The sequence below is a fragment of the Mustela putorius genome, unplaced genomic scaffold (genome assembly GCF_011764305.1).
Source record: "Mustela putorius furo isolate JIRA1106 unplaced genomic scaffold, ASM1176430v1.1 tig00003834_pilon_pilon_pilon, whole genome shotgun sequence".
Classification (NCBI taxonomy): domain Eukaryota; kingdom Metazoa; phylum Chordata; class Mammalia; order Carnivora; family Mustelidae; genus Mustela; species Mustela putorius.
Window position 1 is genome coordinate 44,310,747 of NW_025421987.1, and position 15,299 is coordinate 44,326,045.

Genomic DNA, 15,299 nt, shown 5'->3' on the forward strand with positions numbered 1-15,299 from the left:
CGAGGTGGACATCCTGGAAAGGACATCCTGAAGAAGGTGGAAAAAACAGGAAACAGAGACTGCTGTGGGGAAATGTGCATAGCCTGCTATGATGTTGTGAAAGGAACCTGAGCTTAATACCCAGTTTGAGTCCTGGCCCTGCTCCTTGCCTACCTGACCTTAGGCAAATCACAACCTCTGGGAGGGAGCCTCGGGATTCCCTCCTATAAAATGGAGATAAAGATCTTGCTCACAAAGATTTTTATAAGACCAAATGAAATAGGGGTGCCTGGGTGGCTCAGTCGGTTAAGCGGCTGCCTTCGTCTTGGGTGGATCAAGTCCCACATCTGGCTCCCTACTCCACGGGGATCTTGCTGCTTCTCCCTCTGCCTACTGCTTCGCCTTGCTTGTATTCTCTCTCTCTGTCAAATAAATAAAACCTTAAAAAAAAAAAAAGACTAAATGAAATAATAAAATAATGCTTTTGTAAAACAACCTATTAGAGTTAAGTCTCAGGTGGTATATTTCATCTCCTTTTATTTTTTAAAGGTAACTGCAGACTCATTTCTTATGCTTTTTCACCCTAACTTCGTAAATCAAAAAGGAACTATTTACGGAGTCTATAAACCACCCTGAACCTGGTATCAGTTTCTTGGATTCTAATATTTCTCTTACATGAAAAGGCCTGGGAAGCTTAGGATAACACAAAATTGATATAAGTTAATAGTGTGACTCAGAAAAGCTGCTGCTGTGTTAGGCTTTTTTAACAGAAAGAACATTCCAGATCCCAGACAGTAATTATACCATTGTATGTAGAATTAGACCATATCTAAAGTCTTGAACTCCACTTGTTGACATCTAGTGTGTTCACATGAAGCTTCTGGAAACTACTATGTGGAGAACAGTTCAAAGAACTGAAAATGTTTACACTGAAGAGATCAATTGAAATATGGGAAATTAAGCGGCTTGATACTTTCCCTGTAGGCATTAGGGGTCTCTTCTGAGTTTTTGAGTGGGAAAATGACATGAAGAAGTGATTCTTCATAAGATTTGGCTGTGTTGCTGAGTTAGTAGGATGACTCTGTTAGAGGCAGAGAGACCAATGAGGATGTTACTGAGAGGATCAGAGTGACCAGTAACTGACCCTAATCTGGATCCATCAGTAGTGAGGGATACAGGCGAAAAGGAATGATCAGAGTAAGCAGCTGGGCCAGGAATATTACTTCAAGGTGAACTTAAGGTACTTTACAGATAATGAAAGACACTGGGTTGACTGACAAGGGAGGGGAACAGTTCAACATGGCAGAATGGCACAGCGAAGAAAGGGGTAACAATAAGCAAGTCATATGTGAGGAGAAAGGAGAGATGCCAACCATCTGTTTAGAGTAACCTGAGTTAGGGTTTTGAGAAGGTGAGGTAGAGTTTAAATCTGGTACTGAGGAAGAAAGCACTGTGCTTTGGGATCCATATATCTCATATATTCCACCCTGGAATAGGTGAACTAGAGGAGTTACCTCCAGATGTTCTGCTTATACAGATGTTTGGGCAGATCCTATGTAGATCGGTGAGATCTTTTCCATGTCCACGCCTTCCTCATTCCTCTTTTTCCATCTCCACCTTGCAGCACATCCTTGAAGACAAGCACAAACAATAAAGATTTAGATAGGTGAGTTTCCCGTAAATCAGGAAGACTTCACTGGCTAAGAACTAGATCAGTGGCTCTTAAATCAGGGAGATTTCTAACCCAGTACCCAACACCACCTCCCCACCTCCCTGCACTGGGACATTTGAAATGTAATAGAGACATTTCTGATTGTCACAACTGGGGCAGGTGTGCTATTGGCATACAGTGAGTAGCACCTACAGAGGCTGCAAAATACACTACAATGCACTGAATGAACCTTAAAACAAAGAATTATCTGACCCCAAATGTCAGTAGTGTTAAGAATAAGAGGTCCTGAACTAGAGGGACAAGGCTGGGCAGTCTGTATCAAAAACATCCTTGAGCCCACAAGACCTCTTTACCCTACCTGTGGGTTGAGTTGTTGGTTGCAAAGAGTCTTACTGACTTCCCTGCACTTTGACAGTTTTTGAGCTGAAGTTTGGGAAAATCAGCAGATGTTGGTCTTCCAATTTTCTTTGCTAAATGTACATTATTTCTACTCCAAGAAAGGTTGGTGTTCCTTCATAGTGACTATGACCTCAGCTCTGGCCTAGCAGTTCCTCTTTGTTTAATTACAGAGATGGAGTGTAGCATATGTATAAAGCCAAACATTTAAACTCATAGGGAAAAACATCCTAGCTATCTCTTCTTTCCTCAACCACTCCTTATCTTTCAATAAAAAATGTATTCAAAGGAATTGAGAATTGGTAAAAATCACTAGTGGTCATCTAATTTCTCAATGTCATTAGTGCATCTTACTCTCCTTCAAGAAAATGATTCTTAACCCCAGATCTTGTCATTCTGACTTTCCTCCTCTTGAAAATCAAAGGTTAAGAAATGTTTTCAAATTAGTTAGCAAGCATCAGTGTCTACAAGAAAATATAAAGTTGGGGGAAAAAGAAATGGACTAAACTAGAATGTGTCTTGAGGGCAATGATTCCTCATATTTATAACTCCAGTGCCTAGTAGAGAACCGGACACATAGTAGGTGTCCAAGAAATGTCTGTACAGTGAATGAATAGAACCTGGTGAGACCAGTAAAGAAAACACTAAGGTTTCCATAAAATGAGAAGAGGCTATAATCTAGGCTAAAACCTCAGAGAGTTGCTGACATACACTGTTAGAGTTTGGGCTTCCAGGAATTGAGGTCAAAATGATAGTATGATAGTACTTACTATAGATTAGGCAGCTTCCTATAACGGCAGTGATCACAGCAATCCCACTTACTACTGAGATTAGGATGTCCCTGAGCTGGACTGGATTATCAGTATGGGGTGGCTCAACTGTGGAGGGAAAAGAATAGTATGAACTCTAATGTGTTTCCAGCTGCTGAATTCTATGCCTCATATCTACACAACTAAAAAGAATATTTTTCACTTCTTTCTCTGCTTAGCTCTCCACTAAGCACAACTCTTTTTTTTTCTTGCATAACTCTTTAATCAGACACATATTTGTGGGCAACTAATATCCAGATTATCAAGTATCAAATGTGAAAAAGAAATTTTGAACTTTTGTATTTACTGAATTAAGTTGGCATAAAAAAGATTCTTGGGAGATACTTTAAAAGTATTCTTATCTTGGGGCACCTGAGTGGCTCAGTCAGTTAAGCAGCAGGCTCTTGGTTTTGGCTCAGGTCATGATGTGGGGGTCCTAGGATTGGCCCCACATGGGCCTCTGTGCTCGGCAGAGAGTCTGCTTGAAAATTCTCTCTCCATCTCCCTCTGCCCCTCCCCTAGCTCATGCATATACTCTCTAAAATAAAAATAAAATAAAAATGAGAAATAAATCTTTAAAAAATTAAAAAGTGATCTTGTCTTTATATCTCATTTTAATTTTTTTCACTTTTTTAAAATAAAAATGTAATGTATTATTAGCCCCAGGGGTATAGGTCTGTGAATCACCAGGTTTATACACTTCACAGCACTCACCATAGCACATACCCTCTCCAATGTCCATAACCCCACCCCCTCTCCCAAGCCCCCTCCCCCCAGCAACCCTCAGTTTGTTTTGTGAGATTAAGAGTCTCTTATGGTTTGTCTATATCTCATTTTTAGAACTGATATTTCTATGTATTACTAATAATTAGTTGACTTAGTTGACAGAGAGTTCTAGATATACCTTATTTTTCTCTCTCTAGATCTGTCACGCCTTTTCCCTTTGTCTCATCCACATCCAAGTTTTAGAATACCACCTGATTTCTAAATCTGTATATCATATTTTTGATCTCACTTTTCTCCTTACAGCACACACATTTTATTTAAAATGCAAATTTAAATTATAGATTCATTTACTTTAAATATTGCACAGGCATTGTCACAAAGAAACTACTGGGTTCTTTGTTTATTTTTCCGTTCTAATTAGTTGACATACAGTTCAACATTGGTTTTGGGAGTAGAGTTCAGTGGTTCATCATTTACATATAACACCCAGTGCTTATCATAACAAATGCTCTCCTTAATATGCAGCACCCATCTAGCCCATCCCCCACCCTCTTCCCTCCATCAGCCCTCAGTTCGTTCTCTATAGTTGAGTCTCTCATGATTTGTTTTCCTTTCTCTCTCTGCCCCCCATATGTCCATCCATTTTGTTCCTTAAATTCCACATATGAGTGAAATCATATGGTATTTGTCTTTCTCTGATTGACTTATTTCACTTAGCATAATGCATTCTAGTTCCATCCATGTTGTTGCAAATGGCACACTTTCATTCTTTTTGATAGCTGAGTAGTATTCTACTATATATACGTATATGTACACCATATATTGTTTATTCACTTAATCAGTGGATGGCCATTTGGACTGTTTCCATAGTTTTGTTATTGTTAATAATGTTGCTATAAACCTCAGGATGCATGTACTCCTTAGCATGTGTATTTTTGTATCCTTTGGGTAAATACCTAGCAGTGTAATTGCTAGTAGTTCTATTTTTCGCTTTTTGAAGACCCACCATACTGTTCTCCTGAGTGGCTATACCAGTTTGCATTCCCACCAATAGTGCAAGAGGGTTCCCCTTTCTCTGCATCCTCACCAATACCTGTAGTCCTCCTGTGTTACTGAACTCCAGATTTGAATTTCCAGCTGCCAGCTACATGGCTGGATGCCACCATTTCTACCTGATTTAAACTGAACTCACTGTAGTCTTTCCGAAGCATATGTCCAACCATATTCTCCCATTTCAGTGAATAGCAACACCATAGTTACCGAATAAGAGTGAAGCCTTCTTTTTGTACTCACTTCCCAGTAGGTTCCCATGGACTTTCCATTCTGTATTCAGGATACCTTTGCAGTTGGTTCCTTTTCCCAAAACCTCATGCAGCAACTGCCTTCGTTCAGGTTTCTCTTCTCCCCACCTAGTTGTCTCCATACTGATCCCTTTGCCTCTGGTTCCCTAGGCTCTAATAATTCCTACACATTCTGCCACAGTGATTATTTTAAAATGCACATTTGACTTTAGTGCACCTACCAGTTAGAGACTGGGGAAAGTTGGTTTTCCTTTTGTTTTTTTTCTTTTCCTCTAAAACTCCAAATTGCGTGAAGACGAGTGATTACCAGAACACAGACATATCTCTTCTCCCAGCCCAGAATGACAGGGAGGCTTTTCCCATTATCCTGGGAATCTAAAAGCTACACAGGTTCTGACTCACTCCTGGCTTCCTCTCAGAGGCCACTCTTCACCCATCTTCAAGCCTCATTCAGCCTAGAAAGAGGATGTACGTTTGAGAAAAAGAAGGAGGAACTAGCAGTGGCAAACTAGCTCTGTGGTGATGCCCAGTAGGAACCTAGTAATTCACCATAGAGCAGACTTAGAATCCTAATTACAGAGGTAGGTGTGGACATTGGGCACATACAGCTTGCTAGCTGCACCATGAGTCAGACTCCCTGATTTACCTCCTTCCATGCACATGTGCCTTCCAGTATATTAAGGGCTAACCAATTTGGCAGGCCCAGACTAAAAGAATCATGGGTCCAAACAGTTTAATTAATAAACTTGGGGATTTTTTTAGTATGGCTATTTACATAAAGTTTTATATAAATATATTTTTTAAAGACTTTATTAATTTATTTTAGAGAGTGTGAGTAGGGAGAGGGGCAGAGGGAGAGACTGAGAGAATCTTAAGCAGGCTCCACACTCAGCATGGAGCCCAACATGGGGCTTGATCTCTTGACCCTGGGCTCATGACCTGAACTAAAATAAGAGTCAAACGCTTAACTGAGTAAATATTTTTACATTAATATATTTATATAAAGCTTTACATAAATATTTTTACATAAAATAAATCATAAAAATATTTATGTAAAGCTTTGCTCTCATTGACTTGTAACGTTTTTATGAACTGTACACCTAATTTTTGTTTGTCTATGCAGTCAGCCCTTGACCACCCACAAATGCATCATTTGCTTTAGACTCTAAGTGACGTCTGCAGTTCAGATGTACCTCATTGGCTCAGTCAGTTAAGCATCTAACTCATGATTTCAGCTCAAGTCATGATCACAGGGTCATGATATATGAGATCCAGCCCTGTGTAGTGCTCTGTTTCCAAGTTAGCAAACTACAGTACACAGGCCAAACTTGGCCTACTGTCTCTTCTTTAAAATAAAATTTTGCTGGAACACAGACATATCCTTCATTTATATCTTGTTTATGGCAGCTTCCATGCTATAACAGCAAAACTGAGTTGTTGCCAATGATCATCTGACTTACAAAGACTAAAACATTTACTATCTGGCCCTTTTCTGAAAATGTCAGTTCCTGTCCTAAAATATCATATACACTTATATTCCAAATATAATGTCCAAAATAAGGTGATTGAATCTGCTATAACAGTGTGCTGATCCCTACCTTAGTCACAGCAATCTAAAATTGATTAAATAATGATGCATTAATAAAGTGAAAAGTAATGCTGAATTAATAAACTATATGATTCAAACCTCACTTCTATAAAATTTTTAGAATCCATAAAAGATGACTGAAAGAAATGAATTTGGACTATTAATAAAATCATATCAAAATTTTGTTTGTATTGGAAGTAATTATCCTCAGGAAATTTTATCTCATTACCTATGGAAGAAAATAATGAACAAGTCCACTTCAAGATGGAAAGACATGAGAAAATCATTCACTAGAAAGAGCTACCAGACCATGTAAAATATCTCCTCTACTCAAATAAAGATAAGAGGAAGATATATATACTATATATCCATGTGCCACTATATATCAAATTCAGTGTATTATATGTTACAGTACAGCCACAAAATGCATTAAGAGTGGGCCAGGGGTGGGAGGGAGGCCTCCTGGTCTTCCATAAAATCAGCCATTTAAGTAAGACACTTATTTTAAGTATCTGAGTTCTATAATAATCTATTATGGGTTTAACATGCATAAATTTATATAAGCCCAATTTATTCCATTTTACATTTTCAAATGACTTCACCTCTTGGGAACAGAAAATTCTGTAAGTTTACTAGCTGAAGGGTAAGGTATTTGAAGGTGATGGTATCTGGGCAAAAATGACCTGTATTTCCAGGCATTATCCTCAAGTAGTTTGTCATTGGCCTTCTTTACCAGACTTAGTTGTGAATGAACCAGTGGTTCTTAAAAGGCACATTCACTCATGAAAGGCAATGATATGATGCCATGGGACAATGGGAAGGAGGTGTCCCCAAAACAGAAAGCACCAAAGCCCCAAGGACAAGTCCAAAGAAGGACAAATTTTAGTGCTTAATATCAACAATATTGCTAAAATAACTTCCGAAGATGAGTACTTGATGGAGAGCACTTATTTGAATGTCTCAATTTTAGAAAGTTTATTAAAGAAAATAAAATTAATCTAGTAACACTATGCTTGCACCTTGTACAGTGACCTTAACAAGTCACAATATCACTTCATTATCATTTGTGGGTCCAAAAATACAAGAAATGCTATCAAAGTCAATATACACAATTCTAAAATGGATCTGGCTGAATTGCCTTCTTTTCAGAATTTACACAGTTAGAAAATCCCCAGCACAATGTTACGTACATTTTTGCCAGCTGAAGATCTGAGATACTGTTAAGTCTCCATACTTGACAAGACACACAAAGCTATGGTTGTTGGTTATATTGAAATCGAGTTCACTGCTAATAGTGTAGAGCTCAGTTTCAGGATCTTGGGAAACTGTTGTGCTGATTGCTTTTAATTCTTCTTCATGTTCCAACCAGCAGAGTTGAGGCTTTGGAAAACCTCCAGAGGTTGAACACATTATCCTTCTGATGTTACGCGATGGAGTTCCAAGGTCAGTTATAGTAGGGACAGGGAAGTCAGCTGAAGAAAGAAAAAAGATGTAAGTACACATCATTTTGTACTGGGGCAGTGGGGGGTATGTGAGGTTTTTAAAAAAATAAATTATTTAGCTTTAATAAGAATTATAAAATGAGCTATAACTTGTAACTTCCCATAAATCATTAATAGTTATGTATGATCCAAAGATCAACTTTGGTTTGAATTGGGTGTATCAATTCTTCATTACTTTTTTTTAAAGATTTTTATTTATTTAAGTAATCTCTATACCTCACGGCCCCTGAGATCAGGAGCCACATGCTCTTCCAACTGAGCCAGCCAGATATCCCAATTCTTGATCACTTTGGATGGAAGTAAGAGGACACTTATACAAAGAAATAGATCTATGTGAATAAATACTGACATAGTATTTTGCATTTGTAAGATACGAAGAGAAAAATAATAGACAACATTTACTGAGCACTTAATGCTTGTTGGGTTTTGGATACTACCTCATTTCATCTCTACAACAACCCTACAAGGCAGGTGTATGTCAAGAAAGATCAAATGTCAGAAATATCATTTGGTTTAACCTAATATGATTTCTGTAAATTATTTTTGCAAATAATCAAATTGAAGTTGAGAAATCATGAGTAAGTGGCAAAACTGGGATGTGAATTCTAGTTTTTCCAATACCAGACCCTTTTCTTTCCTCTCTTCTCTTCCCTTGCCTGCTTTTCTTTTCCTTTCCATTCCTGCCTTTCTTTTCTTCCCTTCCCAATATTTGAGATACACAAAGTGGCTCTCTTGTTTATCTATTATAAACTAATACTATAAAAAACACCTGTGAACCCACCATCCAACTTGAGAGCCAGTGCTTTGACTGTAATTTACATAAATCTACTTGTATGCTCTCACCTTTGTTGTCTCCCCATTTCTCACACTTGCGATAACCACTACTCCAAATTTTCTTTAACATGCCCTTACTAAATTTTCAAAAGTAGCCTTTAATAAGATAAACCTCTGTCCAAACTGTACAATACTGAGCCTATAATCTCAACCCCTCTACTTCACTGACTCCCTTGCTATTTTGATATGCATCACAAGGCCACAGGGCCTTCCTAGCATTCATTCCTACAAGATATTTGAGGCACTCTTGCATTTGTGTATTTGACCCCCAATAAGATACAAAAGTATATACAAAGCAAAGCAGAGTGAAATGACTGCAGAGAGCACATGAGAAGATTTTCTAACCCACTTTCTTCCTTTTTCTTAGGCCTAAAGAAATGTGTAGTTCTCAGCCTGAGTGTGGGGGACCAAGGCCCGCATACTTCATCCCGTACAGTTAGATTTCTTCTCACAATTCGGAGTTCCACAGAGAGGCGTAGTATAGCCTAACGTAGTGTAGCCATTTTTTTTTTAAGAGTTTATTTAGAAAGCATCATAGTGTAAACAAATTGTACACTTGGACTTTCTTTTAACACAAGATGTATGATGCAAAGCGGAAGCCACTCATGAGGATTGTGCTTCTCGAAAGTTGGGTTTTTTTAAAAAGACCATTTGGGAACCATACATACATAATTAACAAAGATTTCCTTAAAGGCACAGGCTGGCCAAGATCCAACAGCTGGTTTAAAAGTCAGTTTTGCCTTTAAGCCCTGGGGCCAATTACTTCACCACTTTCAGTTTTAGTTTGTTCATCTGTAAGATGGGGTAGTCATACCGGCCTTCCAGGGTTCTAAGAATTAAATTACATCATTGATATAAATCATGAAGCACAAGGCCCGACACATAGCAAATCAGTTAGTAGATGGACCTCTGTGAGTCTTAAATTTGTGCTTAGATGAACTCCCTCATTTAAATCAAGTTGCCCTGTGAAAACTTCCCAAACCACCCAGTAGCACTATGACTAATAAGAGAAAGGGGAAGTTATGGCAAGTGATTATAACTGCCAGGAAAAGGAAAAACTTGAGTTTGGTAGGAGGTGAAGTCATCTTTTTTGCACCAACCCTGTCTCTAAATTAAGTCTGACATTTTCCTGAGCCATTTTTAGTTGACATTTCCTACTCCTGCAATTTGTCTTATGAGATCAAATCATTATAATAGTAGCTGACATCAAGAATATTCCCTTTGTAGGGTGCCTGGCTGGCTCAGTCAGCAGAGCATGCATCTCTTGATCTCAGGGTTGTGAGTTCGAAGCCCACAAAATAAAATCTTAAAAAACAGGGGCACCTGGGTGGCTCAGTGGGTTGAGCCGCTGCCTTCGGCTCAGGTCATGATCTCGCGTCCCGGGATCGAGTCCCGCATCGGGCTCTCTGCTTGGAAGGGAGCCTGCTTCCTCCTCTCTCTCTCTCTGCCTGCCTCTCTACCTACTTATGATCTCTCTCTGTCAAATAAATAAATAAAATCTTAGAAAAAAAAATAAAATCTTAAAAAACAAAACAAACAAAACAAAAAACCCCACAAAGAATATTCCCTTTTTTTCTTACAACATCAATGTTATGTATTATAACCTGGAATGACAAATCCAAGTAACCCATATCCTAAATTATGATTCATCTTCATCTTGTGCTCTGCTTTTCTGAGACATACTTAACTTCAAGAATACTGAAAATATTCTGTATATTAGAAAGCATCTTTGCAAGGTCTGGCTAGCCTTTGCACAGCCTCAGCTGTCTCCCATCCCTTCAGTGAGGCGATCCATCTCAAGTAACAGCACCTATGGCCTTGCAAGACTGTGAACCATCAAAGAATTACTCTTTTGTATCTCGTTTTAATGCATTAACCCACATTGTTATAATTCTGAATGGGTAGAGTAAAAATATCTTATTAGGAAAGGAAGAGGTGCACAGTGTTAGAAAGGTGAACATCTGTTATCCTTTTAATCTGTTAACTAGCATATCTAGTTCCCCAAATGCTGTTTAATGGAGGCTTTTAGATACTGTGATGCTGATATTCTATCATTTTGCAATCTTAGGCGAATGTAGAGACCAGCTTTCTCAGTGCCTAACCTGGGGAAGTCTCAGGTGTTTGAGGAAACCTCTCAGTCCCAGGCAAAATGGGACAGCTGGTCATCCTTGTCAAGTAAGGAATTATTTAATGTCTTGTTTCTCAAACTGTGGTCCTCGCAGCCCTAAGAACGGACATCACCTCATGATCTGTTAGCGCAGAATCAAAGATCCTTTATTCCACCCCTTACTGAACCTGAATCTGCATTTCAACAAGATCTTAGTGATTCATAGGGACCTTAATGTAAGAGAAACACTGTTGTAACTGATGCAGATGGAAAAATCAGAATTAATTGATTATGAATCAAATGAAAAGTTTCCCTTTTTGTCTTTGCACATCTGACTTTTGGGCCTGCCCCTCCCAGCCCTTTTGAGGCCCCCAGCACTCTTGTTGCCTTTTGAGCTGTCCCTGGTCTCCTGCTGTGGTCTGCTACTAGGGCTTGTCCTTCCTGAAACTCCGCCTCTTCTTCCAGTCTTTATCTTTCTATCAAAATGTACATAATCCTGCCTCTACTTCCATTTGGGCATTCTCTTTGAGGACTGCCTATATCTAATGTAATTACCTACTACAGGTTCATATGTTCGTGGTGCCACTGTCCCCAGGTAACACATTTTCATTTTTAATAGAGATCTTATAGGGGAAACAATGCTGAAACCAGCAAGAGAAGCAAAAATGGTGGGAATTCTAGGGATCAGTGTAGGTCAGCACTTTATAAGATGGCGGGCTTGGTAGAACCCTTAAAATCACACCACCATATAATCATGGCTCTCTCTGTGAGTAGGGAATACACAGAGGGAAGGTCAAGGTAATCCCATGCGACTGGCTTACGTCCTAAGCTTTAGGTGTGGTCTGGATGCTAAAGTGTATGAGTCAACATAGCTGGAGAACAGGGAGGGAAGAGTAGCGAAGAGTTCATCAAGGATCCACTTACATTATCTATTATCAAGGTTGAATGATTAACTTTTATTAAGTGATAGGTTTAGTTTCCACGAAAGGCCCCAGTGTCCAGGAAGAAAAAGAAATGTGGCTAAATTTCAAGTATGGGGGAAAGGTCAAGGGCTATCATTTCTCAGCAAGGGGTTCAGGCTACATTAGTATCCTCTGGTACCATCACCTGTGATTAACGCAAGGTTCCTTCCTACCTAAGAAATGCTTGCCTTCACGGTTAGATGTATAAGTTGAGTTTTGATTTATGAATTAATTTTCTTCCCCGTTACATAAATTATGCATCCAATCCTCTAATGTCTAACTTTGTAGGAATACCCATTAGATGAGTGGTTCAAATCCAATAATAAATATAAATAATAAAATAGCCATAGGCATTTGAATATTACTTGAAAAGTATCTCTGTCTGCATTGTTCTAATACCTTTCAATATACTTTCACAAGAATATGTTACTGTATCAAGTGCAGCTAACAGTTCAGCTACATCAAATTAAGTGTGTCCCCTTATGATTCAGAAGGCACTTTAGGTCATTATAGTGCCCCAGGATGACTGTCATGAATTTGGACTGTCAAAATGCCAGAAACTCACACTAATCAATACTTCCAGGATGTCTTGGAAATCAATTAGGGTTTATTGTAAAACTACAGACTTACTTAACCCTATATGAAGATACATCCCTCTTCTGTAAAATGTTCAACTAAATTAATAGGAGTGTATCTTTAAGGGCATCAAGAGTCTGCCAGGTTATAGGAAATCAGAAAAATCCCACTGACCTCTGACCAATAACATCACTGAAGTCATGTGTTGCACTTTGTAAGACCCTTTTTCGGGCTTTTGAACGATGCAGGTGTATTTGCCATTGTCTGACAGACGCAGAGCCAGGATCACAATGGAGAGGTTCTTGGTGAAGTCAGTGAAGGTGCGATTCTTATACTTGGGCCACACTTGCTCTTTTCCAGACATGATGGCCACGACCATTTCATCATCCTTTTGCCAATAGATTCGAACTTCTGTCAGTTCTTCAGTGGAAATGTTGTAATTACAAGATAGTACTGCTACTTCTTTCACCGTCTTGTTCACCTGGATGATGCCTAAGGAGAGGCAAACAGAGAGGATTTTCTATCTATTAAATACAGCCACTTGCAGAAGCAGGAATTCCAAGTCGGCAAAAACAAACTCGGGTGCTGTATCTAGTGACTGCGTATGATCAGAGAGTTCAGTTTGATTTTGATACTTTTGGTTACCAGTCTTTTTTTCTCCCTTTTCTAAATTGTGGTTTAAAAATGTAAAATATACCATCTTAACCATATTTAAGTGTATAGTTCGGTAGTATTAAGTATATTCACATTGTTATGAAACAGATCTCCAGAACTTTTCATCTCGCAAATCTGGAACTCTGTATGCATTACGCCACTCTCCTTTCTTTATGCCCCCAGGCCCTTGGTAACCACCACTTAATGTTCTGTTTCTGTGAGTCTGACTACTTTGGTTACTGCATATAACTGGAATCATACACTGTTTCTTCTTGTGAGGGTCTTATTTCACTTAGCATGGTGTCCTCAAGGTTCATCTATGTTTTAGCATCTGCCAGAATCTCCTTCCTTTTTAAGGAATAGTAAGATAATGATAATGATATTCCATTGTATATATATATACCACATTTTCTTTTCAATTCATCTGTCAGTGGACAGTGAGAGAGAAGGTCCACTACTCCCACAAGAAGGAGGACTTTAGGAGACCGGGCAGATGAATGTCAACTATGGGTACACAATGTACTCAGCCCGATGGGGATATGGAAATCACTGGAATGTGAGATCTTGAAGGGACTTCCATGTTCATTCATTTTTGTGTTTTTATTTATAGAGGATGAAACAGCCCAGGAAAGGAAGCTGTCCCAGCTCTACACTTTCTGGTGCAGACCTTTTAAGCCACCCACTCTCCTTGTTCACTGGTTTCCCCAACTTTAGTCTCCAGTTACAGGATAAATAGGCTAATACTGCCCACACCCCAGCCGGACCCGACTATTGAGCTCTTTTGCTTTGAGAAACAGTCCTTTTCTTTCTAGGCCTGGATTGGCCTCATAACCTCAGGTTGAATTGGCTCCTTAACTTCCCCACCAGACGAGGTGTAGTTTATACCTCCAGACTATTTCTCTTCAGTGACCCTAAATTATCCCTATCTGGTCCTGATCTCTTTCAGCTCTCTGCCATCCATGCAACAGTTGCCCTATAAGACGGTTCCCATTTAAAACATTCTGCCCACTTTCCCATCAGTGTATTCCAGGATTACCAACATTTCAGTAATCAAGCTCTGTCTTTTTGTTAGCTCCTAAGCATTTATCAGTGGCACCAAATTTCCCTGTCAGGCCGTGTTTTCCGATTTTTTTGGTCATTCTTCCTTTGCTAGGCTTGACTTACAAGCAGATCCCCCAAGCCCCCAAGCGCAAGCTCTTTCACAACTCGCCACCAGCTTCCTTACCCAATGCAATGATGCCCTGTATCTCCTAGAGCCATACAACCTTCCCTGGGGGGAGGGGTTGCTCTCTAGGGATCAAGTCTCCAGTCCCTCTCTCTCCTCAGACAGCAGGATCACGAGCACTAGGACCTCTCTATCTCAACAGCCACTCTTCAGGCCTTCATCAGACTGGCTATGGGCCACACAGTGTGAGGAAGTGAGTTTTGTGATGGCAGATATCTTCATAGCAGGGTGAAGGAACTCAGAATGATCTAAGGGACCCCTTTTGGCAATTGTGCTGAACACTGCCAACCCCAGCTTTAAGGAACAGATCTGGAAAAGGGGGAAGAAATGAAAAGATATACTTGAGGGGAGCATATAATAGCTAAATAACCTGAGTTCTCTTTAAAAAGATAGAGCAGAAGCAGACTGATAGGCGTAAAGGAGCATGAACTATGGGTTTCTATTGACTTGGATTCTAGCCCCAGCTCAGCCACCTGCTAATAAATTCATTTCCTCATCTGTAAATAGGGTATGATACCAACCACCCAGGATCATTGTAAAATTAAATTCCATTAAATGATATACACGGAACAGTCCCTATTACAAAGCAAGTCTTCTGTAAGACTTTCCTCCCTGTCCCGACTCCTGCTCCCAACTTCTACCCGCTGGTCCTTCCATTGCACCCAGGGATTATGTCAGGGACTCAGGACTCTGGTCTTGCTACGGGCCAGACAGATACCATGACAGAAAGCAGCTCATTCACCCGGGATTCCAAATAGGATCCTTCCCTATGATCTATTTGTTTTCATCTGAAAAGACTCCAGGATTTCTAACCGAGTTTGACATGTGGTGGCATTAGCAAAAGAGGAATCTGAACCGAAAACGAGCTACTTTCAATGATGACTCTTAAGGAGTTTTTGTCCAGCCATCTGAGGAGAAGTGTGGGTGTCCCTCTAAAGGTCAGTGACCATCAATGAGATCCTTAATGT

The 15,299-nt window shown here is 39.5% G+C and overlaps 1 protein-coding gene across 4 annotated transcripts in view; it reads right to left on the reverse strand.

The window, feature by feature from the left end:
- Window positions 1–15,299, reverse strand: part of CD80 (CD80 molecule) — a 29,217-nt gene that overhangs the window by 3,830 nt on the left and 10,088 nt on the right. For 2 of the 4 annotated variants that reach the window (XM_013046064.2, XM_045088426.1), the window contains 4 exons: window positions 12,627–12,944; window positions 7,662–7,943; window positions 2,818–2,925; window positions 1,494–1,609 (listed from right to left, as the gene is read on the reverse strand). In XM_013046064.2, the coding sequence (XP_012901518.2) occupies window positions 1,509–1,609; window positions 2,818–2,925; window positions 7,662–7,943; window positions 12,627–12,944 (809 nt within the window). In that variant the 3' untranslated portion in view covers window positions 1,494–1,508. Of the gene's footprint in view, window positions 1–371; window positions 420–1,493; window positions 1,610–2,817; window positions 2,926–5,104; window positions 5,339–7,661; window positions 7,944–12,626; window positions 12,945–15,299 lie in introns of those variants that run through there. The other 2 variants (XM_045088425.1, XR_006609104.1) reach the window with 2 other exon arrangements.